We start from the raw sequence: 27462 nt of genomic DNA, 5'->3' as shown, positions 1-27462 counted from the left end.
AGGTTCATGCCGCTGGATCAGTGGCAAGCGTTGGCAGGGCTCCACTCTGGGGAGGCTCACAACAACATCACAGTCTCATTTTTACCAATTGGTGCTGCTATATTGCCAGTGGTGCACAGGGGGGAGTAGAGGGGAGGGTGAGCTGGGAACAGGGAAAGGGGATGAAGGCAGAAGTCTAAGCTAAATTGAACAAACAAACAAAAAAAATTCATGCTCAAACTGGTTAACCCACCCCAGTTAGCCCTGTGCTACTAATTGTACCAAACTGGTATTTGAAGTTCCCTGGATGATTAAAGAGTTGGCTCACAAACTCTCTGCATAACCTTAATTTTTTCAAGGTTCTTTGAGTGGAGAATGGCTTATAATAATGATTTTGACTAATACGATTTTTGACATGCAACTTTAATGCTTAACCTTAGTACAACTCCAGAGCATTTCATGTGTACTCAGCTGTAAAGAGTGATGATTTAAAGGGATAATATAAGAAAAAGGTCGTTCTAGAAGGAACCTCTAACAAATTGCATAAAGGAAGCTTATTATTCCATGAGTATGGGGATGTGCAGCTCTTCTGATCATTTTTCTGCTTGGTTCAAAAAAATTGTCGAGACATGAATAGGAGAAGAAACAGGAAAAAATGAAAATCTGCAAGCAAGGAACATTCTTTTGATGGTTATGATTTTGTTGCCTCTAAAAAGACTGTGCAATAATGTGGTTATTCATCTCTTCTTTTATTTTGGGTGAAGAATTCGCTCTAACAAGAAAATGCTGTTATTGGTTGGAGGGTTGCCCCCTGGACCGGACCGGCTCCCCAGCAATTTGGTTCAATATTACGATGATGAAAAGAAGACGTGGAAGATACTCACAAGTGAGTGCACTTATTTATTTACTCACCTATTTATTTCAGGTTAGAGCTGTCTTGACGAATTCGAAAACATGGTTAATCAAATTAGACATTTTATTGATTTGTTAACCTTTGGAGGTTTGTTTACGTATCACAGGGGATTTAGAGTAAATTAACATTGCAGAGGTGGCCAATTTGGGACTTGAATAGGCCTAAATTAAAAGTGGCCTGAAATCACTGTGCTGGTTTATGTTTCTGTGTGTGCTGGCACAGGGAGACTTCTCCCCAAAATTCTTCATTTTTTTTTGCTGTTGTTGCTGTTGATTGAGAAGTTAAAGGTTGGTTAATAGCAGTAGTAAATTTTCTCACATCAAAATGGTCTTTTGGTTTGTTTTCTCTGTAACTAACATTCATTTTACTTTATAGACATTTTTGCTCACTAGTCTTTAGTCTGTGGAACTGGGTGTTTAGAGAAATGCCCCCTTATATTACTACCCAGTTTGGATGGACATATATATTCGTGGCCTATCCCAGCTGCATTAAATTGTGCTTGCAAACTTCTACCCAGGATTCTCCTCCTCCCCTCCTTAAAGGGTGATTGTGTTTTACAGCAAACCTCTTGCCTTGGGCACTGAGATCTGGAACTTACTGTTATATCGGTTATGATTCCCAATCTGACTCGGTCATAGAATCAAAAATCATCGTTTCTTGAGTGCAGCAGGCTGTGAGCACCAGTCCCCTCGTGGGCACAGTGGCTGCACTGGTCAATAAAACTAAATTTTAACTGTCAAAATTGCCCAGAGCCGTATAGATAAAATAATAAATGAGCAATTTTGATCCATAAATCAAAGCCATACATTTAAAACTGACAAAAGTGAAAGTTAGAAGTTCTTATTGTATGTATCTTTTAAGCAGTTATATATTTCATCAGATTTTATAAAAATAATTTTCTTTCCTTTTCCTGAAAGCTTTTTAAAATAATAAAAACAGGACAACAGTTTGCCCATAAGAGTAGGAGAAGAGCAGAGACATGTGAGGCGGTGCTTGAAATGATACATTTTGGAGCTGGCTTACCCCAGCAAAGCCTGCAGTAGCATTGTCCAGGACCTGCAAAAGGAAAGCTCCCTGGACACCAGTACAGCACGGTTGTAGTAAAGGAGTGGTGGAACAGTAGCAGGGAGACTAAGAAGGAAGAGAGCAAAATAAGTTAGAGATGTCTTTAAACTGTCTTTCTTCTCTTTTTTGACAAAAATACCACTAATAGTGGTTTAAACATCTGAGTGAATGACCAAGCTGTATTTTAAAGATTCATTGGAAACTAAAGCTGAAGTAAGACCAAAGAATCAATTTTTTGACATTTGATCAATAGAGAAAGCTCACATAGAATGAGACGTGGAGGGCAGGAGGAGGAGAGAGAAAAGAGTAAGGACAAAAGATTCCCAAAGGGAGAGACGGGGAAAAAATAGAGGATAAGGAACAGAGAGATTACATGATATTCATTCACAAATCTGTTTTCCCAAATACCCCAAGCCAGGTCCAATTTGCTACTTGTTTGAAGCCCCTCAGTAAAGGCAAAACAAATTACTTAAGGCATTATAAACAATGCCCAAGAAAAGTCTTATGTTCATTTTAAAACGTACTCAGAGATAGGGTGATCATCAAACTCATTGTCCAAACTGAAGCATTTTTGAGCATGAAAGGGGCATCTATTAATTTTGCCAGGGCAACAGGGATAGACTGGAACATACATATGGTCACTCAAAGTTTTTGCATTGCCTGATTTAACTATTTGGAGAGATGTAGTAAGAAATCATGAACTTCAAATCAGATAGACCTGAGTTCAAATCCAGATCTACGACCTTGAGCAAGTCATAAATACTCCGAGTCATGGTTTCTTCATTTTGTCAGGGTCATTGCAATATTTTTTTTAAAATAAAATTGTGTTTGTAAATCATCTAACAGGCACTCAATAAATAGTGGGTACTATTGCTGTTACTGTAGCACCACTATCAATATTAGTACAAGGACTGTATCTTTACATCTTAAAGGCATCAGTCAATGCAAACTCTTCTTGCAGAGGGGAGACATATAACACTGCAGCGGACATGACACTTCAACCCTCTGCTGTGGAGAAGGGAGCCTATTTTCCGTAGCTTTCATATGCTATAGATTTAATAATCCACAGACTAAGAAGTAAAGATAAGTAGGTATCTATTGACTCAATTCACCAGATTTGAAATGGAAAAAAATAAAGAATTTAATGTATAATTATGGAATAGATCTTGTAATGGGAACACATTTAAACATCTTGAACCCCTTTTTTACACTCAGACATGCTCATAGCTTTGAAATAAATGTCTACTTACGCTCTTCATTTCACAGGACTTGTACTCTAAGAAACAGTTTATTATCTGCTACGCTGTCACTACTTGGCCCCAAGTGAAGGTGTATATTTTCCGTTTGTTGAAGAAATGTAGATAATTTATCTGAATGATTTCTGCTGTTAGTTTGTATTTTTCAATTAAGGCTTCTTATTTGGCAAAATTCAATAAATAAGTCAGGTAACTGACAGATTTCCATACTATTTGGACCATGTAGTAATAAATGAAGAAATGTTTCTCATCAGAATTAGAAAATATCCAAATTCTCCCAAATCTGATGAAACATTAGGGATTGCACAACTTCCCACTGCCATTCTTTTGCCCTAAAAGAAGTGTTAAGCTAATTTGACAGGGAGGTGAGGATAATAATTAATGGTAGAAGTCAGTCTCCTGGTTTGGGGGTCTCTTATTTATTGAATGACTGTCTCCATGCAAACTAACAAACAGGCTAACAAAAATCTAAAACCTGAGATTAGCTAGAGTTTCTTAATCTTAGCATACTTCGACCATTTGGCACGAGCAAATATTTCTCTGACAGACATGCTCCTCATAGAAAGATGCCATCCATAGGCAGAGGCACAGACGCCTGCTTATGGGAGCAGCGCTATTTACACATTATACAACAGAGAGGAAGGACAAGGAAGCTCAGTCATAATTTTCTTTAGATCTTATCCTGTTAGGTTATTTATATGCTGGAAACACTGTATAAAGAGTACACTTAAGTAATAAAAAATTAAATGGAGTAGAGGTGAGCAGGAGTGAAAAAGTGTACCTATATAACATAAGGAAAACTAAATTAAAAGAGTCAGCCAATCACTGGTTTGGTCTCCCCAAACAGCTAAGGAAACAATTATTCTCAATGGAAAGACTGTTTTGGTAATATGTTGGCACAGACTGCATTTCTATCTATCTTTCTGGAAAAATCATTTCATGCAACATTATAAAATTGTTGGTAAGAATAGTGACTGAGCTCCCCAGCCTCTATCAGAAGAGCATTGAGAAATAACATGTAAAAATCGACTGTAGAGTCCTTTTGTAACTGTGAGATGTTAAGTAATAACAATGAAATTGGTATCCTCGTTCTCCTGCCTGTTAATGACAAAAAGCAGCTGAGATGTGCTTCCGTTCATGTTTTACAGTACTGCTTTTCTTGCATTTCTCACTCCTGCACACAGTCTCCTGTTCCATTCTTAATTTATTAGAAAGCAGTACAGGAGACATGGATACTAAAATGGCCAATGTGAAACACATGCCTCCTGCTCTTCGCAGGCCCCAAATCCTCAGTGCAAAGATCAAACAAAACGATTCCCATGGCTCCTGTGTCCTTTTGTAACAGCTTCCTCACGTACCAGAGTTTTCATAAAGTCCGTATTTGGAAGCTCCTTACATTTCTCCCCAAGGGACGACATTAAAGAGCTCTCTGTTCCACTGGGACTTCGCATTGACCAGTTTCTTTACTGATGGGTGAAGGTATTTCCCAGGAACTAGCTTCCTTTTTCCTCCATTTCAGATAAGAAATTCTACTTATTAGGTGCTTCTTTGCTGCTTTCAGTGAGCAGAGACAGGAAAGAGGACTTCAAAATATAGATTTATCCTTCCATGTGCCATTGATGACTTCCTTTAGCGTAAGAATGGAAATTATGGAGCTCAGTTAGAAAGGCTTCTTCCTTCCTATGACCCCCCTAAGTTCCCTTTGTTAGGGGGAAGGGAAATGCCTTTGTTCCTCTTTCCTTCAGCTGGTTTGCAACTCTTTCTCTACTTTGTAGTGCAAAGATCTGGGGCCTTCTACTTTTCAGTCATTGAAAATAAAGGAAACTGTAGTATAATCATTTTCTAGGTTGTCTCCTCTGGCCCATGGAGGATGCTTAACCTGATCCCGTCCACACAGAAAGGGTCCTGTGGCTGATGTCACAGATTTCTTTTAGAACAATCCCAAAAATCAGAAAGCTGGAGGACTTTTCATACTTTCTAAAAAACATATGCTTTCCATAAATATTGAAGAATAATAAGACAAATCTTATATAAGTTATTGAACTTTGGTTCCAAAAGATAAATATAGATTTGATTGTATTGATTATATTTGATATCTAAGCAATATAGAATGGTTTAATTGCTGATTGTTCAGGAATAATCAAACTGCATGTTGATACATTCAATTGTATTTCTTTTCTTGGCCATTGTGTTTCTTGATTTTGGTTCATTTCTGTTCTTTGAGGATATATTGAGAGGAAAATCAAGTTAGTCAAAAGGTAAAATCATGTCTTATGGTTATTCGTTTTGAAGGAAATAAAAAACACGTTCAATTGAAGGTTTTGTACCTGTGGGTTTTCTTCATTCACATTATCTTTATTACCAATAATCAAAACCCACAAATTGTTTAATTTATTTTCTAGACAAGTAGGTAGAGTTTGTAGATGGTGCGTTTCTCATTGCAGGAGAATCTCAGAAAATAATGAAGTACTTCCAGAGTGACTCTGAAGATGGTTGGGAAGCATTTAGACCTCATTTCTTCATGTAGCAAGCAATCATTGAGTACCCACTCTGTGTTGGATGGTAGGTTAGAATATGAATAAGGTAATCTCTCTTCTCAATAACGTGGAGAGGCATTATAATACAGTGTGCTAAGGGATAGATAAGGTAATCCTAAGGTACTATGGGAGCACAAAAAGGGACCTCTAATCTCAACCTGCGAGGTTAGAGAAGCTTTCCTAGAAGTGTCCTTCTGTAATTCTGAAAAACTAGGTAGGAATTATCTAGGCAAAGAGGTGGATGGGAACGTATGTTAGTAAGAGGACCAAGTACTGGCATTGCCAAAAGCATATAGTGCCTTCTAGAAACTGAAATAAACTTGTGTATTTGTAGGAGAGTCTGAGGTTAAGGTATTAAGTGATGGGGGTGAAGAGTTAACCAAGAACCATATCACATGGAGACTATTTCAAGGAACCAACAAGATAGGTTTAAGAATTAAGAACTGCAAGGAGGAATACAACTTTAATTTTTGTTTTCAGTGTTAGTGAAAACACAATGATCTAAATATTTTGAACAATAACATGGCAGTTGATCTCTCTTAGCTTGGAACTTTTTATTTCTGTTCAAAGAACAATTGTTTCCATGATTTTTGACAAAGACGAAGGAGAGAGAATTGTGTTTGGACTTTTTAAATATGTTAACATCTAATTTTACCTTCAATGAGCTCAATTCTAATTTGAGGCACATGGCTGCACATTGCTATATATCTTGAATTATTTGCTACCGTGCATCCATGCATCAGTGCTTTAGTGGATTTTTCATAGATTTTTTTAAAAATATGTGTGGTGGTCACTCCAAGTACTCTATTTCAAGCAAGTTGGGTGCCTAGAAAAACTGGTTAACCTTATTTGGCCATCTCTCATTTATTTCTGGTTTATACCTCCCTTGAATACAGCAATTGCTTTTTCTCCAGAGAGCAGCATGTGTGCACATAATTCTGATGCATTCTTTACACAAGCTGTGGTATCTGCTACTGAGTCTGGCATGAAGGAGGTATGAGTCATATGGGCTGCTTAAATTTGCTGTACATCTTTCTTAGGCAAACTGCAGACTAAGTCTGGCAAACCACTGAATGTAAGTACTGAAAGATTAAGTGATCTCCTTGCCCAACCCTTTCATTTTACACACTCATTTTATTAATTCAATAAATATAACTGATATCTCCTGCGTAACAGAGATTCTGCTAAGCACAGAGAATACAATGCTGAGCCACAACAAACATCGCCACGCCCTTACTGAGTTTAGAGTTTAGTGGGGGAAACGAGCATTAACAAATAATTCCAAATAGCAATATATAATAACAAAATGTGATAGTGCTCTGAAGGAAGGGTATAAATATATACGATCTTGTAATGGAGAGACCTGATCTAGCTTAGGAGTCATGGAGAATATCACCAAAGAAGTGGCATTTGAAGCTAAGAAATGAAGGATGAAAAGGAGTTAGGCAGGTGCCCAGTGAAGATGTGAGATAAGATTGCTCCAGGTTAGTTGACAGTGAGTGCAAAGACCCTGCAAAAGGAAGAAGGCACATGGCTAAACCCGAACAGTGAAGGGACAGACATGAGATGTGGCTCAAGGTGTTGGCAGAAACCAGGCCATACAGGAATTTTCTGTGGCAGGCTCACAGTTTTAGTTTTTACTTTAAATGATGCAAAGAGAGGAGGTGTCATACCCAGAGTCACATGATGACTTAATGGCAGAGCAATGAATAGAACACTGGTCTCTATTTCCATCAAACAGTGCTGCCTCAGATACTATACCAATCCGTCTGACCGAAAAGTGCCATTAGTCAACAGTCCAAGCAGATGGATGGGATTTAATCTGTGCTGACCCATTTCACCCATGAAAATCTAAATGGGTCCAATGTACTTGGCATAGTATCATGTTCATAGAATACAACCAAAATAGGTTAATTGAATGAATAACCTACTCCTAGAGGTCAAGAATATAATCTTGGTTTACAGACTAAACTGCAAATTATGATGTCTATGTGATAAAATTTGCATTTAAGATTACTGACAGACCATAATTCAATGCAATTTTCTTGACATTTTAATTCTGTCTTGGAAGTAACGTAGTGTCAAAAATGGTATCACACTGTAACGTATAAATACGTACAATTATTACATGTCAATTAAAAATTAATTTTTAAAAATAAACTATACACACACACACAGTAACAACTGTAGAGACAGACAGATCTAAATTGAAATACATCCTCAGATATTTGCTGACTGTGTGACTTTGGCCAAGCTGCCTACTCTCTGATATTTTTTTCTCATCTGCAAATTGAGGATAATTATACTCATCTCATAGGGTTGTTGTGAGAATTAAACAAGATGATACAAATAAATCTATAGGCTCAATATCTGCAATATAGTTGTTGTTAAATAAATTTTTATTCTATTTTGGTTTACTTTGCATTCTTTTATAACCAGAGAAAACTAAAAGATGAAATCTTATCTTCTGCCCATCTAAGATCTGAGAAAGAAGACACACTGCAATTCGGAATGAAATCGCTATTTCTAGCATGAAGTTTATGTGTATCAGTCAAGATGGGCTAGATTATGGTGTGGTAACAACTCCAAAATCTCAGGGGCTTAATCCAACAAAAAATGTATCTCTCACTCACGCTACACGTCCAACACAGTTTGGCAGAGGGCATCTGCTCAGCAGAGTCATTCAGGGGTCCAGGCACATGGGGCTCCATCCTGCCATGTATTTCCATCGATGCAGCAGGGAGGAAAATGTGCTACAGTGTCTTGCACTGGCAATTCAATGTGACATTTATCATTTCTGCTCAGTCACAGGATCACATCCCATTTCAAGGGGACATAGAAGTGCAATATTACCAGGGCTCAGGAGGAGGAGAACCAGAGAATTTGGCAAACAGCGCCCTGTGACTACCATCTTCTGTCCTATAAACAGACATCAATATTCACTGTACTCTTCTTACTATGCTCAATTCTCACCCCTTCCTCAAAGGGAGATCACCCAAAGTCATCATGCTTGTTGTCAAGGATCTCTGGATGATGAACAATCATCTCAACATCAGAACTATTTGAAACTCCTCTTGACCTGGAAACAAACTAAAAAGACAAATTATTTGGTCCCTCACACATAATGCCAAGATGGAATAGGGCCAGGATCGCCGGAGCGAACACTTTCATTTGGGAAGAGCAAAGCAACTAGCAGTACCATCAAACAGACATTTAGAAGGGTACCTGTCCAAAGAGTGGGTTGTATTCCTCTATTAGGGCTCTACCCAGTCCTGATCATTCTCCTTTGTCCTCAGAGCTCCTGGATCCACCCTAAGGGAAATCCTCCTCCTTGCATTGTCTTCTTACACAATATCTGAGGTGAGCCTGAGGAATATGCTCCTGGGCATGGAAGAGTTTTCTAAGTACTTTTCATGTCCTAAACATTTAGGGGATGATGGTGGGTTTAAGCATCTGTCAACAGCCTCTTTAGTCCAGGCTGGTAGATCTTTGGCAATTAACTTTCTAGAAAACTGAGCTGTTTTTTATGTTTCCACCCACTCCATGGCCAGTGAACATGCCCATGTTTCTTTTCTAACAAACTTCTTAGATTGATTTTTCCTTTGTTTTCTTGCCTCCATTTCTCTCTCTCTCTCTCTCTCTCTCTCTCACACACACACACACACACACACACACACACACACACACACACACACCCTTTAACACTCTCTATATATTTATGTATCTATCAAGTTTCAGTAGGAAAGCTCCTTTTTCACTCTTTTTCCTAAGCTAGAAAAACTTACTGGATGTCTCATCCTTAACTGAAACTTTCTTCTAAGACATCCTAACTCAGGGAAATTACCTTTAATTTTGTCTTTGTCACTAAGCTGAGTATTAACTCATCCTTTTTCTCAAAATTTTTCTCAATTTTATCTATTACCAGACATGATTGGAAAATATCACTACTTCCATGGCTGGACACCCCCAGATTTGTGGACTCTGTTTCCTTTCAATCCTACTTTTATTTATTTTTTTTTTTTTTTTTAATTTTATTTTGTCGATATACATTGTGGCTGATTATTGTTCCCCATCACCAAAACCTCCCTCCCTTCTCCCTCCCCCCCTCTCCCCCAACAATGTCCTTTCTGTTTGCTTGTCGTATCAACTTCAAATAATTGTGGTTGTTATATCTTCTCCCCCCCTCCCGGTTTGTGTGTGTGTGTGTGTGTGTGTGTGTGTGTGTGTGTGTGTGTGTGTGTGTGTGTGTGTGTGTGAATTTATATATTAATTTTTAGCTCCCACCAATAAGTGAGAACATGTGGTATTTCTCTTTCTGTGCCTGACTTGTTTCACTTAATATAATTCTCTCAAGGTCCATCCATGTTGTTGCAAATGGCAGAATTTCATTCGTTTTTATAGCTGAGTAGTATTCCATTGTGTAGATGTACCACATTTTCCGTATCCACTCATCCGATGATGGGCATTTGGGCTGGTTCCAACTCTTGGCTATTGTAAAGAGTGCTGCGATAAACATTGGGGAACAGGTATACCTTCGACTTGATGATTTCCATTCCTCTGGGTATATTCCCAACAGTGGGATAGCTGGGTCGTATGGTAGATCTATCTGCAATTGTTTGAGGAACCTCCATACCATTTTCCATAGAGGCTGCACCATTTTGCAGTCCCACCAACAATGTATGAGAGTTCCTTTTTCTCCGCAACCTCGCCAGCATTTATCGTTCAGAGTCTTTTGGATTTTAGCCATCCTAACTGGGGTTAGATGGTATCTCAATGTGGTTTTGATTTGCATTTCCCAGATGCTGAGTGATGTTGAGCATTTTTTCATATGTCTGTTGGCCATTTGTGTATCTTCCTTAGAGAAATGCCTACTTAGCTCTTTTGCCCATTTTTTAATCGGGTTGCTTGTTTTCTTCTTGTACAGTTGTTTGAGTTCCTTATATATTCTGGATATTAATCCTTTGTCAGATATATATTTTGCAAATATTTTCTCCCACTCTGTTGGTTGTCTTTTAACTCTTTTAATTGTATCTTTTGCTGTGCAGAAGCTTTTTAGTTTGATATAATCCCATTTGTTTATTTTTCCTTTGGTTGCCCGTGCTTTTGGGGTCGTATTCATGAAGTCTGTGCCCAGTCCTATTTCCTGAAGTGTTTCTCCTATGTTTTCTTTAAGAAGTTTTATTGTTTCAGGGTGTATATTTAAATCCTTAATCCATTTTGAGTTGATTTTAGTATACGGTGAGAGGTATGGATCTAGTTTCATTCTCCTGCATATGGATATCCAGTTATCCCAGCACCATTTGCTGAAGAGGCAGTCCCTTCGCCACTGAATAGGCTTGGTGCCTTTGTCAAAGATCAGATGGCAGTAAGTGTGTGGGTTGATTTCTGGATTCTCTATTCTATTCCATTGGTCAGTGTGTCTGTTTTTATGCCAGTACCATACTGTTTTGGTTATTATAGCTTTGTAGTATAGCTTAAAGTCAGGTAGTGTTATGCCTCCAGCTTTATTTTTTTTGCTCAGCATTGCTTTGGCTATGCGTGGTCTTTTATTGTTCCATATAAATGTCTGGATAGTATTTTCCATTTCTGAGAAAAATGTCTTTGGAATTTTGATGGGGATTGCATTGAATTTGTATATCACTTTGGGTAGTATGGACATTTTCACTATGTTGATTCTTCCAATCCAAGAGCATGGGATATTCAATCCCACTTTTAAGTGGGCCAATTTTTTCCTGAGATCACCTATTTTTTTGCTCATATTGCTGAGTGCAGTCAACAGCAACCAATACACACTATGAACATTCTGTTTTCCAACCTTTTTCTTTGGAGGTGGAAGTTCATTAATAACTATTAGCCTTTCATGTAAGAGCAAATAACAATTTTACCAAGTTATTTTCCACACCATAACATGCATTTCCATCTTTCACCCTCCCATATCAGTTTCTTGGTCATCTGCCACCAGACCTTCTTGGTACCAATGCCTGTATCAGTCAGGTTGAGCAGTCACAGCAATCCCAAAATCTTAGTGGCTTATATAAGTAAAGATTTATTTCTTTTCACATCACATGTCTATGGCAGGTTGACTGGGGGGTCGGTTCCACATCTTCTCGTTCTGGTACTCAGGTTGATAGAAACTCTGCTATCTAACATAACACCATTGCCATGGCAAAGGAGAAGAAAATTTCACACTGACTCTTGAAACTTCTGCCCTGAATTAACACGTTGTGTTAACAAAACAAATCACTTAGCCACACCTAACTTTGAAGTGGATGGGAAAATGCAATCCTCCCAAGGTCTCAGAGGAAGGATAATCAAAATGTTTCTTTAATAGTTCTAATGATTACAACAGTGCACTCTTATTGAACATAAGTTTAACAAATATTTGGTTCACTCTTCTTGTCACATGCAAACTATTCTTGCTTCTCCTATAAGAAATCTAGTCAGAATAGGTCGTCATTCCATGTATATTCCTATCACTTTCTGCATCAGTATGACTTTATCGTAGAGACTGATATTCATTCCCAGAGATCAGATGCCTCTGTAGCAAAGGAAAAGTTTAGAAGTATATTTCAAATATTATTATAATGCAATGGGGTGGAAATTTTAAAACCTTGACTCCCCTCAGATAGTTTAAATATGTCTGAATTTATATAATTGTCAATTTTCTACTATTTATATGTAAACTATTCTACATCTATAATATAGATATCAAATATACAGAGATATATATTATACAGGTACACATAATTCTCATAGGACGGAATGGTTTTTATCATTTAGAGAGACCTCATTAAAAAAAACTAAAATGACTTTCAACGTGACAACAGCAACATAATAATGAAAAGATAATTTCGGTGAGTGATTATGACACCCAAATATCTCCACCAAAATAAAGGAGTAATGAAGACAAAATGCAAGAAAAGAAACTGTTTCTTTTCTTATCCCTGAGATGGTTCTATGGCAATGTCACTAGCCAAACCTACGTTTCATGAATAGCTGGCCAGTTGGAATTTTTGGTTTTGTGTATTGTACACAGAATGACTCCAGTAGTGGGGGTGGCGTGGGGGTGTATGGTCACTCCATAATCACACCTTTATATTCATTGAGCGCTTTTGACTGAGTAAACAGCTGGGCTTCACAGAAGATGCCTTAAGGGCCTGGCATTCACGATGGTGTTGAGAAAGAGGAGTGCTGAGCAGATTCTTTCTTGCCCCTGTGTCTGGATGTCACAGTGCTTCCGACACTACTGCTTCTTACAGTGTGTTCTAATTATTAATCGACTGATTGCCTTGTTTAGTCATTAAGTCTTAATTTATTTTTAAAAATTTAAGATTGAATTCCAGTTATTCAGCTAGAACAATCATCATTGTGAGTTTCAAAGACCAAAATGTTCCCACATTTTTCTGTTGAGAACCGCAAAGCACTTTCAGAAAACCCTACTGCTAAGGCAATGATGTATCACTTTCACTTTCATTATATGTTTTTAATCAGAGCGTGACTTCACACTAGACAAAGCGATGCTTTATGCATGGTCTCACTTGTTTTTGCTAAAATCTTGTGACATGATTAATTTTACTTTAATGCTTTTGTCTTGTTGTAATGGTAAGGATGATGGGTATAAACCAGGCAAAAATACATGCTTTTCTATTATAATGCCTCTGAGCATTAAAAATATCTTAGATGAAAGGAAAAAAAATCACAGGAGACTGGTCCGACTGGAATTAAATTTCTTGCTACCTGAACACAGAGTACATGAGATCTTTTAAAAAATGACTCAGTCATTGTTTTTAGTTTTATTTTGGGTATTTTTTATACCAATTTATTCATCTGTATGATTAGATCTGAAGAGGAGGAGAAAGATCGCAGCTCCCGGATTTCTTAGTCTCATTTGTTGCTCTGCAGCATTTACCTCCTTCACAGTGTTAAGGGACCAAAATATTAACCAATTCTACATGAGGTATGTCTCAACCAGATCAAGGTAAAGCAGGCTATACTTTTCCATGGCAATGCTTGGCATTGGATATAGGCTACTTTCCAGCTGTACTGATTTTCAGTCTAAAAGAATTGAACACAATAAATATCCTTTGTCCAAATCACAGAAAAGCAGTGATGTAGATGACTTTACGAAGAAAACAATAGACCATTCAATAAGTGAGGCCTGCCTTATGAGCAGCTGCTGAAGTATCATTTCTACCATATTCACCTTTTTTTTCCCATAATAAATTATGGAGTTGCTTATCTGTATTATAAGAGTATGACACCTTCCTTTTTTCTACACAACCTGACTGCTTGCTTGCTTGCTTCCTAAATAAATCCTATTACAATAAAAATGTCACCTAGTGCTGTCCTAGTGCATTTCACACAGTGACAAAAATGTTGTATCTGTGTAGTCCAACATGGCAGCCACTAGCCACATGTGCCTATTAAGCACTTTAAAAGAGACTTAGTACAACTAAGCAACTGAATTTCTAATTTTATTTCATTTTAATCAATTTGAATTTAAATAACTCCCTATGGCAAGTGGCTTCTGTATCAACAACACAGCTCTAGGTAGTAGGAAGCTCTGTGATGTGTTCACATCCACACACAGGTGCTGTCTGCCATCCCAGCCCTGATGAGCCAAACCTATTCTCCTATAAGCGAGGAAAAAACAGGTGACTCCATGGAGTAACTAAACTCAAAGAACACCCGATGAACTATATGTGAGCCTTGTTCTAGGTACTGGGATTTCCCCTTTTGGCTTCTCATTTTCCCCTTCCACAAAGCCCCACTTTTTCAGCTAGGTTACCTGGTGGATTCATTTCTCAGGGCTGCTATGAAAAAAAAACCATACACTGGGAGGCTTAAAACAATGAAAATTTATTCTCTCACAGTCCTGGAGACTAGGAATTCTAGACCAAAGTGTCAGCAGGGCCATGTTTCTTCCTAAGACTCTAGGAAAGAATCCTTCTTTGCTTTTTCCCAGCTTCTGGGGGTCCTAGGCTCACAGCTTCATCACTCCACTGTCTGTCTCCATCTTCACATGGGCTTCTGCCCTGTGCCACTCAGCTGTGTCTCTGAATCTAGATCTTCCTCTCCTTTCTCCTATAAAGACAGCTGTCATTGGTTTTAGGGCCCACCCTCTTCCAGTATGAACTCAGCTTAACTTGATTTTATCTGCGAAGACCTATTTTTAAATAAGGTCATTTTAACAGGTACTCAGGGGTAAGGATTTGACATGTTTTCTCGGGGACACAATTCATCTCACTACACCTAAAGAATGACAGAAAGAGGAATAAAAATATAACAAAATTTAGGCACTTCATTTGCATTTATTCATTTAATTCTTATAACAGCCCTCTACGACAGTGGGTGCCATTATTATTTCTACTTCAGATGAAGAAATGGAAGCACAAAGTCATTAAGTCATTTGCTCAAGGTCACACAGATGGTAAATGGCAGAGCCAAAATGTGTACCCAAATAAAACTCCAGAGCCTGTGCTCTTTGCTGTTTCTCATTACTGTAATAACAACAGAGTGCGTGCTGTAAAAAGACTCAAAGGTGAAGCAAGACTAGACAGACCACCGCATTTTATGCAGAATAAAATTGAATATCCTCTGCACACATAGAATATCCTAAATATACATATTTATTTGTTGAACCTTCCACTATCCCCTTTGTTAATTGAAGATTGAAGAAAGAATATAGTATTGGATTATTTTCTAGGTGAAAATTACTTTGGAATAAGATGATTTTCATTTCTAGGGGACTTGCAAATCCTACCACTGCTTTCTGTGTGTTCTTCCTCACGTGCAAAAATTGTAATTGTCAGGTCTGTGTGCCAAGATACAATTTGCTAAAGATGAAAAACCTGTGCATTTATGCTCCCAGTTGTCTGTTTCATCTCGTATTAATGACACAGAGGTACTCCCCTGTATTGGTAAATCTCAGGTATTTGTTTTCCATCCATTCATAAACTTGTTTGAAGTTTTTCATTACCCTAATCTAAGTTTACCAGATATCAGCAGCTGCTCTTATGCGTGCATAAACACTTTGTGGGATTGACTTACTTCTGCCACTTTAGAGCTTTCGTTTTTTGAAAGATTATAAAGCAGACTTTTTTTTTTTTTTGTCTTTATTCTTGTCAAAGACCCAAGTCATTTTCTCCACCTCAGCAGAAACAAAAAGACGTGTATGCAGATGAATTAAGGGGAAGTATAATTGTTATTTGCTTTCAATCCTATCATTAAATTTGCAAAGCTTTGATATGCTATATTGTTTGTCACAAATACATGTAAGTAGATTTCTAGATCTAATTCAGAAAACAATCCATGATGGTTTTTATAATTTAGATGTATCTCTAATGTCCAGTTAGTTTGCTAATCTCAGCACTGGACTTCGTCTTCCATACATTACTCCAGCTGGTTTCAACCCTGAACTGAAAGTTTGAGCAGACATGATACAATCTGAAACCAGGAGGCTGGCACTACTGAGCATCTTTGCTAAACAGAATAACTTTTCTTGGCCTTTGGAAAACTCTTAAGGTTCTCATACTTTGTTTAAAAAAAAAAAGAAAGAAAAATATAATACATATCTTTTCAAGCATCAGCTTTTGTTTCTTTTACCAAATAAAATTCAGTCATTTACAAATATGATAGCCAATGCCAAAGATGAGAGTTCAATTCCCTTTACAGCTCAGCTGGCTTCATATAGAGAGAAATTCTTTTTTTCAAGCCACAGTCTGCACCTGCCCTGCTCCTTATAAGTATATGTGACTGTTGATAATGGAAGTCCATTGAAAGAGAGGACGGAACAGTGCAAATCCATTAACACTACTGGAAAATCACAGGACGTTTATTCTGCTGAAAGTGGGTCAGGAGCATCATCGTCATGCATGTTGTTTCCTTAAGCAGAACTGATGGGGGCAGAGAGAGCACATAGCAGCACCATCTGAGGTCCTTTCTGTGTCACTTGTTTTCAGAGTATCATTTGTCACTTGAAAGAATGCAAATGTATGAGTATAAACATATTTCTCAGCATAAATAATTTCTAGGCCAACTTTTCCTTTTGAAAAAAATATGTTAGTAGTAGTTGTCTGTCCATGGGTCAGCAAAGTTTTTCTGTGACTAGCCGGAGGGTAAATATTCTGGACCGTAAGGCCTCTGTCACAACTACGCAGCTCTATCATTATTGCACGAAAGCAGCCATAAGCAATATATAAATGAATAAGCTTGGCTGTGTTCTAATAAAACTTTATAAAAGTAGGCGGAGAGCTGAATTTGGCCAGCGAGCCATAGTTTGCCAAGCCTTGCACTCTAATCTGAGGACATATCTATAAATATTCACAAGTCACACCACTTGGTAGTGAAACAATACTTATGGTAATAATAATGAACATTTATTAGACTGACTAAGCCCTTTTCATGTATTAATGCATTTATTAAATCCTCACATCAATCATATGAGGCGAGTTCGACTATGACTCCCTTTTTATAGAGGAGAAACCAAGGCACAAAGAGGTAAAATAATGTGTCCAACACAGTGAGGAAGAAGAAAAGCCAAGACTTGAACTAAGGTAGCCTGGCTCCAGAGATCACACCCTTAAGTCACAACCTGTACAACTCTCAGGAAATATTTTGTGACCTTCATCTTTAACTTCAGAGGCAGATGCTGTTCTGACTATTAAAACATTTTCTCTGTCAGCACCATGAGGGCAGATATCATGTCTACTTTGTTGACTAATTTAACTCCCCATGCCTAGCTCACAGTACATACTCCACAGACACTGGGCAATGTTGAATCAGGGGATTAACTCCCACACTGTGCCAGGGCCATAGTCAAGTACCAACAAGAGCCAAACACTGGTTCATTAGCCACAGGGTCCTCAAGTAGGGCATAGACTAGTTGTGCTGAGACAACATCAGCCTTCCAAAGATATGTCCAGCTCTTAAATATGTACAGTTAGACTTTTCTGCTCATCTTAACACTATCTTTGAACTTACAAATATCTGTTATGGAAACTGAGCCTGTTTGAGTACAACATATGCAAAAGAAGTAAGGAATAAAAAGGTAAGAAGGGGAATTTTTAATTTTTATTCTAGTAACTCTAAAGTTACTAAATGAACATTTTAATGTGTCCAGCATTGTGTTAAACAAATTACAAACATCTTCTTATTTAGTCCTCGTAAGGCATATGTAACTACCCTGATGAGGATGTAAAAAACTAACACTTAGACTCAATGACTTCTACAGATGTACTCAGTTGGTAAATATATAAGTTAATGCTGCAAAGTATGAATTTTTTACTCCAGAAGCTGGATGCTTAACCACTGTGTGACACTCTCCATTGAGGTGTTCTCTGTCTATCTCTAATGGCTTGAGGCTGGCATAGAACTTCCATGTGCAAGACATTGGGCTGTGTGCCTTGCATGGATTATCTCTTAAATACTCAGGGTAACAATGTGAGTAATGGTATCATTATAATCTCCAGTTGATTGATGAGGAAACCAAGGTCAAGGAATGTGTCCATGCTAGTTCATGGTGGAGGCAGATTATGAGCCCAGGCAGCTGGCTTCAGAGCTTGCCTCTCAAACTTGACGCTGCACTGCTTTTATCTTGTCACTATGATTTTAAGCATAAGAATGGACGTGTATTGAGGGCTCTCCAGGATAATGGAGGTTTGCGTGTTTATTTATTGGATAAATTTTATCCTCATAACCACTCTGGGTAATATCCTTGTGTAATCTTTGCAGTTGGAAAGTCTGTCATTCACTGGATCCCCCATCATAACCCTGTGAGATAAACAGGTCACCGTTTATTATCACTGATTGACATATGAAGAAACTAAGGTTCAGAGTGGTTAAGTGACTTGTCAAGGTCACGAAATAACTGATGAATTTGTGACTCAAACCCCTAGCTTCTGACCTAATTTAGTTCAGTGTTCTTTTTATTAAGCCATGTCCTATGAAACCTTATTAGGAGTTCTTTGACCTGTGACTGACATTATTTGATCTCTTTTTAACATGACTTTTTTTTTTTTCCCAACTGGATTATTTAGAAAAGTATTTATATATCAGAAGCTATTAAATCACTCTAGCCATTTTGAATGGAAAATAATTAACTCCTTGTTTACAAAAAATGCAGAGGTGAGAACACACACAGCACCATATTAAAACTGAGGCACACTTGGTGTGTGACACAGGGTTCCAACGGGAAACAGATGACATTGTTTAATAATAAGAGGGCCCCTAAGAGATGTGTGGGCAAGAGGTAAGAACACCTAAAGCCAGGAGAGTAAATACCCTGGTCTCCCCCCACTCTCCCTCAGTCTTCTGAAAACAAACCCAGCCAGAAGCCAGAGTTAAGGGAGCCCCTAAATATGGTCAGTACCATCAGCATCTGGAAGAACAGAGGAAGACGAAGGCGTGGAGAGTAAATCTGTAGGGGCAACTAGAAGATTCCCAGCACATTTGTATTCACTATTTGTAAATACTACCTTTTATTAGAGACCAAAATCAATGATTGAAAATGTCAAAATACAAATACATTTTCAGTTCTTTGAACTGAAGTATATAGTTTGGCTTGCTCAAGCTCCTTAACACCTGAGAGCTGCTTTATATTTTCTATTGGGTCTAACTGATCCAGTAGCAAGTAAACAAGTTGGAGTGGAAGCAGGTATCAAGTGGGTATAACACGATACACCACACAAGCCTGTCTATGAGCAGAGGACTGACCAGTGCTATCCAGGCCTATCCCCCACAGTACGAATGACCATGAATGTTTGTTCGATTTTTAAAAGATGAATTATTTTTTCTCTTCCCCCATGATTTCCTTTGCCAACTGAAGTTAGTGTTCATAGTTCAATGTCTATTTTCCCAGGTTCCTTTTTGTTCAATTTGTCTCTCTTTTATTTTATTTTATTTTTTTGATCATTATGCTGATATCAAACTGGACTTGAGGCTGTTTCTGATCAAGAAAAGGCACTGTGTATCTAAGAAATGGCATAGGTTTGTGCTGAGGCCTCCTGATGACTAAATGCTCAAGGAAAAGCCATGGCCAGGAGGGTTCTATGGGAGAGTCACGGTGCCTACTTTTTTAGGTCAGACAGGCATTTGTGAATTTAAATGGGTGAGTCAGGTGAGTGGGCTCACTGTGGTTGTGATCTGAAGACAGAGACAATTGGTAAAGGTTTCCTCAAGCTTGTTTACACTGGAGAATGAAATGTTCTAACCTGTTTCACCACATAAAGATTTTCAGATTGGTACCTGAGGAAAGCCAGTCATGTGAGAAAGAGATTGAAGAGGAGTTTGATTAATTAGCCATCTAAAAAGAGTGTATCAAGGTTGGGGGAGAGGAACCTTTCCCCCAAGTAAACAGAAAACGGGTAGAAATGTAACTTTCATGTGAATCAAGTCTGAACAAGTGCTCAGTGTACGTAGATGTCAATAATGAATCATTTTATAATGAGTACTATGAACTTTAATAAAAATCTAGTTTGAAAGGCATTTTTTCCTTTCTTTTATCCTTAAATAGGTGGCTCTCATTAGGAGGAACTTACCTCTTACCCTACACACTCTTGTGGTGCGAGGCACACCCCAACCTCTCTAAAACTGCACAAGGGCGAACGTTACCCTGCAGCCCATTAATAAATGTCGACGTTTCCTCTCGTTAAGATTTCACTTGTGTGTTTTTGACCCTTTGCTGCCAAAGGTACCAATCTGAAAGTCTTTATGTGCTGAAACAGGTTGGTACATTTCATTCTCCAGTGTAAACAAGTTTAAGGAAATCTTCACCAATCATCTCTCTGTCTTCAAATCACAACCACAGTTGTGAACGCACTCATTTGACTCACCCATTTAAATCCACAAACACCCCTCTGACCTAAAAAAGTTGACACCATGACTCTCCTTTATCACCCTCCTGGCCATGGCTTTTACTTCACTTAGTGATCATCAGGAGGCCCTGGCCTGCTATTGTTACCTGAGTGTCCAGAGGCACAGAATTGAGAGCATAATTGTCCCCAGAGCACTAGCACACTCCTGGCCCATGCGGGAGGAAGGAGCCTTCTCCTTAGAGAACACGCTCTGTTTGCAGTCGCACCTTTCATCCTGCCACTCTGCCATCTCACCACTTTTTCCACTTGAGAAAACCAATGGAAAGAGGATGAGGTTCATACATGTGCTTCCGGGGGTAAAGAGGAAGGACTTGAGGGAAAGGCGAGTGGTGACTATTGTAACCTACATGAGGAAGCTTGGTGGGCCCGGTGCTGAAACCATGAAGATCGCAGAGGACAGTTTTATCTGGCAATGACTCCTGATCCAGAGAGAACCCATTTTTTTTTTTTTTGACAAAAGGAAATATTCTAACTATATTTTATGATCTATAAATTGAAATGCATTACTAATAATCAAAATAAGTTGACACTAGTTCATTTTTTACATACATAAGTGGGGTATGTGTAACCAAAATTGAGAGAACCCATTTTGTACTTGAAGTGCTGGTAATATGTCCGTCATGTCAATGAAGAGTATCTATCTGGCTAAGTCATTTTCTTCTTCCAAAAATACAGCTTTGTGAAAAATGTGCTTCCTCGGGTACCTTCTGGCTGCTTTTTCTTTTTCTTTTTCTTTTTTTCTTTTTTTTTTTTTTTTGTCTTTTTCGTGACGGGCACTCAGCCAGTGAGTGCACCAGCCATTCCTATATAGGATCCGAACCCGCGGCAGGAGCGTCGCCGCGCTCCCAGCCGAGCCCGTGGTGCACTCGGGAGAGTGCAGCGCTGGGAGCGCGGCGACGATCCTGCCCCGGGTTCGGATCCTATATAGGAATGGCCGGTGCACTCACTGGCTGAGTGCCGGTCATGAAAAATGGCTGCCTCTTTTTCTAGTCACTCTTACAGTACTGGTGTTTGTCAGGATGTCATCCTGAGCCCTCTTTTCACCCGGCACGCTCGTCCTAGGCCGTGACCTCCACAATAGTGGGCAGTCGGCTGCTCATCTGTGTTTCTTTCCCTGACCTCTCTCTAGACACAGACTACTGTATTTTTGTCTGCCTCCTGAACATCTCCGCTTGGTCTTAAAATTATTACCTTGCCTTCAAACCCATTCTGTCTTTGTTGTTCTCTTTTGGGGAAATGACATCTTCATCTCCCCAATCTGAAAACCTAAGTGTTGTCCCTGACCCTTCCTTCTCCTCCAACCCCTTCCTCAGCCCATCACCGAGGGTTGTCACTATTATCTTCTGTATCCATTCTAAAGGATTGCTGAGCCCTGACCTAAAATCTTTCATTGATCTCCCAGAACACACAAGATGAAATCCAATTCCTCAGCACAGCTTCTAAAGCCTGCCTCCAAGACTCACTTTCTGCTCTTTCTCTCCTCCCACATAGTTTCCTCCATTTTTTCCAAACTACATGCAGATCCCTGAAATGTAGTCCTTCGGACGCCTAGGCCCATGCTCGTGCCCTTTCTTCCGTGTGGAATGTTCTTCCCCGTTCTGTTTAATTCCACACATGAGCATGCTTTGTGCTAGGAATTTGGGATACAAATAAGACATGGTCCATATTAGTAAGATGTCCACAATTTTCATGGGAAACATAAGTGAATCCATTCTATTTAATGCCATAGGTCAAGATGAAAGTAGGTAAAGAGTGCTAGGGGAACACATGGCATTATACCCACCCGGCCATGGACAGGGTCCTTCCAACCAAGCACCAGGGTAACTCTTGACCCGCATCTAACAAATTATTGCCACCTCATCTGTGTTGCCACAGTACCCTGCCCATACTTATCTTAGAGAGCTTACTGTTTCGTGTCATAGTTGTTTAACTGTCTCCCTTCCTAGACTGAAAACACGGATATTGTGCCTTTTTATCTTATTGCCACTGTAGTAAGCACATGCAGTAATTATTGAGGAAATGAGTGAATAGTTCCTAAACAATGAGAGCAACTTAAGCAACCCTAGCAACCAATAAACTGACAGACATCAAAGTCAGTTTACCTTCACATCTTATTTACATGGGGATCAGTTTGGATGAGCATTACATGAAATTGTTTGATATATATAAAATGATATGTAGTGAGGCCTCAAAATGCTTATAGTTGTTAATAATGAAAGAAATATCCATTCATAAATTCATCCTGATGTTTGACTCATAAGCAAACTTATGAGATACAGACATATCTTATTTATAGCTCAAGTTCAAAAATTGTGGGCAAGCTTTAAAAATGTATTCTTTCCTATGGACTGTTTATAAGTACTTACCATCACTGCACAAAACAGGCATTAGCTAAGTACCTTTTCAAAGTATGTGTTTCCATCAAATTACAGCACAGTATGTTGTAAATTTTGATGAAACTAGCAGGTGCTAATTTTATACAATGTTCATAAAAGCTAGGCTGTGCCAATATTGTGAGTGTATCCCTATCACTGTAAAGATACACAAAGAGTAAAATGAGAATAGTGGCTATAAAATGTTTAAACTCTGATTAGTATTATAAACCAAAAGATATGTGGAATTTTAAAATTGTCTTTCTGTGTAAAAGAAGCCTTTAGGTTAAAATATATAGCACCAGATATTAATGGAAACCTATATTCCAAATACATTCTACATCTCATCCTAATCTGATTTTTGGTGCTACTGCCCACTGATGTTTACTATCTGATCTTTCTTAATCACAAGCAAGATTAGCTTGCTCGGTACATCATTTACATGTTTAAATTGTTCCTTCAGCTTTAAATTCTGGGGGGAAATCCCTGCCTACCTCACAGAAGGTATGTGGGAAAGTCCCTTGTAAACTAGAAAGTGACAAACTAATGTGATACATTTTTTTTTTTGTACTAGACAGAGAGAGAACAACATGAGCAAAGGTAGAACATTGCATTTTATGTTTAGGAAATTGCAAGGAGTTGGGAACTGCCCAAAGCTGGGTTGAGATCAGGTGTAAAGAATTATGTGAAAACCATTTGGATCTTATTCTATAGTCAGTGGGGAGTCACTAAAAATCTTTGAGCAGGGAAAAAACATAATTAAATCTGTGTTTAAAAAGCTAATTTAGGATGAATTGGAAAAGGAGAGATTGGAGACAGGGTAACCATTTATTACATAACCCAGGCAGGGGATAATGAGGGTCTGATTTACAGCAATGCTATGAAAATGATGGAAGAATAGCAAATGTGAAACTCACTTCATAAATGCAGTTAAACATCACTTGGTAACTGGTGGGCAGTAGGAGGTGAGAGACTGTCTGACTTTGTTGAAGAAATTGAGCTGATGCCTTTGATCAAAAAAGGAAACCAAGAAGATGTACGTTTAGAGGAAAATGGAATGAGTTTAGTCTTGAACGCGTTGAATCTGGGTGTCTATTTCCATCATACCCAGCCTTGTGCCTGGCTCATTGCAGGTGTTCAGTGTATACTTGAAGAATGTATTGATGAAGGAAGAATTAAAGACTAAGAGATATTCAAGGGATGTTATCCAGAAAAGGACAAGAAAATATTGGTCTATATGGCAAAGGAGAAAAGGCTAGAAATACGAATTCAGAAGTTAACATGTAAGTAAATAGCATCATTGAGATCCGCAAGGGAGAAGAGATGGAGTGAAAGGAAGACTAATGACTCAACTCTAAATAAGCAGGATTATTTATATCCAATGCCTGGCGTAGACTAGGACTCAATAAATGATTATTTGTTGAATACATGAAGGAATAAATGAATACCAGCTTTTCAGTGGTAGAGGTGGAACGAGCAGCTGAGAGTCTTGTAATAGACCTTTGTGTTTTCTGAAATATTTTGTCTGAATCATAGACTAATTCTGCTACTCAAAGTCTGGCTCCCATGAGAAAAATATGAATGGGATTGTCTAAATTGCAGACACGTAGTCTAAAATGTGAGGAATTTCTTCCTCTTGTCCAGACTCCACATGCTTTCTTTCTGGTTCAGCTTATTTACTTAAATCTATCATCAAATTGCACTTGCAACAGACTATCCTTTCCTGAAAACTGCCCATAGTACAGCGATGACAGGAATTTATAACACTTTCTAATGTACAAAAAGTGAGCCGAATAGAAGCAAAATATTCAGTTTATTCACCTCATTTACTGTGAGCCATATATATAACCATGTCGATGAGAGGTTTGGGAGCTATTGGTCCAATACCTTGAACATCACTGGGAAAGCCCTGCAATTTGCAGAGATAAGGCATTTCCATCTCAGTCCGGGTTGGCCTTGCTCTCTTAGGCTCAACCTAGACCAGTGGATGAGGACGGCAAGACAAATAAGAACTTGTAAGGAATAAGAAATTAAAATTAAACCTAAAGCTTTTAGAAATCACAATGTAAAAGGCTTACATCTACAAAAGTAATATTTGAAAAACATTAAAAATATAAACTAGGTACAAAACAGAATGTGAAAAAAAATCAATTTTTCAATATCAATTATGTAAAGCAAAGGGTCAAAATTGATTGTTAAAATTCAAGCAAGTTAAAAACCTCACAATTTATAATAATGTTAACCTTAATCATCCTGTTCACTCACCACAAAAAAAAAATTAAAGTTTTTCATAGCGATACATGATCAATTTATTTGCATTTGCCACTGCCCTTGGGTTTTATTCACTCTCTGAAGAATTAAATAACTAAAGGACAGGCTGAAAGGAGGTAACAGAATAAATAATAGTACCGAGATAATATATGAGCTGGACTACTGGTCATTGAATAATCATGAGTTGACTATATTTTTAAAATATAGTCATCATTTGTCATTATAATCCGAGAAATCCTGTTTCTCAGTTAATAAAAATTTTCCCCTTAAAATTACTTCTAAATGTCAGATGAATGTAATTCAAGGAATGAGAACATAAAATTAGTGTCTGTTTTCAGAAGCACCATTAAGGCCTTTTCAGTAATCTCACTGACTTTTTAGATTTTCCAATTGAAGATCCACCAATAGGCATTTATTTCACCTCATTATTGTGTAGTGGAAATGGACTCTGAGCAGTTGCTGTCAGCTCAAAGGCCCTGATTGGTTTGAATAGTACAGTCATCTTTGACTATCAAGGATTCAGAGAGTTAACTGCTACTTCAGAGGAGGAGCTATAATTCATAAAAGACCTAGGTTGAAATGACAAGAAATAGTAGAAGATAAGTTGACCTACTATACTTAAATGTATGTCTATTTGTAAAACATCTGAGGGGGCACTTTAAGGTAAGGAAAGAGACTATTTTATCCTTTCAACTTTGTCATTAAAATGTTTGCTTCTTAAAATAAGCTATATAAAAAAGTGAATTCAATAAAAAGTAAAAGATGTGTTGAACCTACTTTAAAAAAACATCATCCATAGGTAAATGTCTCTGTGGTTTTAAAAACCTAGCAGACCACTTGAAGGTAAGGAAGAAGACTTTTTTTATTCTGCCAATTTCTTCTGTAGAATGTTTGCTTCTTGGGCTGGCCGATTAGCTCAGTTGGTTAGAGAGCCACCTTGGAACACCAAGGTCAAGGGTTCAGATCCCAGTACCAGCCAGTCACCAAAATAAATAAATAAATAAATAAATAAATAAATAAAAAGACTTTACACTCCAAATTAGTGCAGCCATTATGGAAAACAGTATGGAGTTTCCTCAAACAACTGCAGATAGAACTGCCATATGATCCAGCAATCCCACTTCTGGGTATTTACCCAAAGGAATGAAAATCATCATGTCAAAGGGACATCTGCACTCCCATGTTTATCACAGCTCTATTTACAATAACCAAGAGTTGGAACCAAACTAAATGTCCATCAACGGATGACTGGATAAGGAAAAAATGTGTTATATTACACAATGGAATACTACTCTGCCATAAAAAAGAATGAAATTCTGCCATTTGCAGCAGCATGGATGAAGTTAGAGAAAATCATGTTAAGTGAAATAAACCAGGCACAGAAAGAGAAATACCACATGTCCTCACTCATAAGTGGGAACTAAAAAAATAAACAAATAGAAAAGGAAAGAAAGAAACAATAATTCATTGAACTTTCAAAAATATAGAACAGAACTGAGGCCACCAGGGGTGGGAAAGGGAGAAGGGGAGGGGGGGGTAAGCAAGAAATTGGTAAAAGGCCACAAAAAATGATTACATTGTATCATGTTTAATATATTAATTATCCTGATTTGAGCATCACATTTGCACACAGGTATTGATATTCAATGCTGTACCCCGCAGATATGTACAATCAATTATGTTTCAATTTTTAAAAAGTTCTGAACCTCAAAAATAAAAATCAAATGTTTGCTTCTTAATTTAAAGCAATTTACCATTTCAAAAAGTGAATTTAATGATGTTTGACTCTTTTGTGGAATTTTTCCTTAAAAAGCAAAGAAAACCATATCATTTTCCCAACCACATATATACCATATATAGAAATACAAGTTTAGATTGAAACATGTATCAAAGTGGCTTATAGACTAAAGGACAGTGGTAAATTCTAGTTCTTTATACGTTTGCCACATAAACAGCACAGGACTTACCTGCAGATCTTTCAAGTTATTGTACAGTCTGGCCTATTTTTAAAATCTATGTTTAACAATATTTGTATAGGATGTTCCTGCTAAGTGTCTGTTCATATCAGTTTCTAAAAGAGAAAACTATCTTATATTGCCTTCAGAAATAAAGTATGAAGTTCAAAAGTAGGTTGCTGTGAATAGCTAGAGAATCACAGATAGATTCTGGTCCTGCTCAAATATTTGGAATTACTTA

The 27462-nt window shown here is 37.9% G+C and overlaps 1 protein-coding gene across 1 annotated transcript in view; it reads left to right on the top strand.

Annotated features, from left to right (window-relative positions):
- The window catches only part of KLHL14 (kelch like family member 14), a 95974-nt gene that overhangs the window by 27467 nt on the left and 41045 nt on the right, over positions 1-27462 (top strand). Inside the window, exon 2 of the mRNA XM_063077557.1 lies at positions 744-865. Coding sequence (XP_062933627.1) covers positions 744-865 — 122 coding nt within the window. The remainder of the gene's footprint in view (positions 1-743; positions 866-27462) is intronic.

The sequence above is a fragment of the Cynocephalus volans genome, chromosome 13 (assembly GCF_027409185.1).
Source record: "Cynocephalus volans isolate mCynVol1 chromosome 13, mCynVol1.pri, whole genome shotgun sequence".
Lineage (NCBI taxonomy): Eukaryota > Metazoa > Chordata > Mammalia > Dermoptera > Cynocephalidae > Cynocephalus > Cynocephalus volans.
Note: the sequence above shows the minus strand (reverse complement) of the source record. Positions and strands in the feature narration are given on the sequence as shown.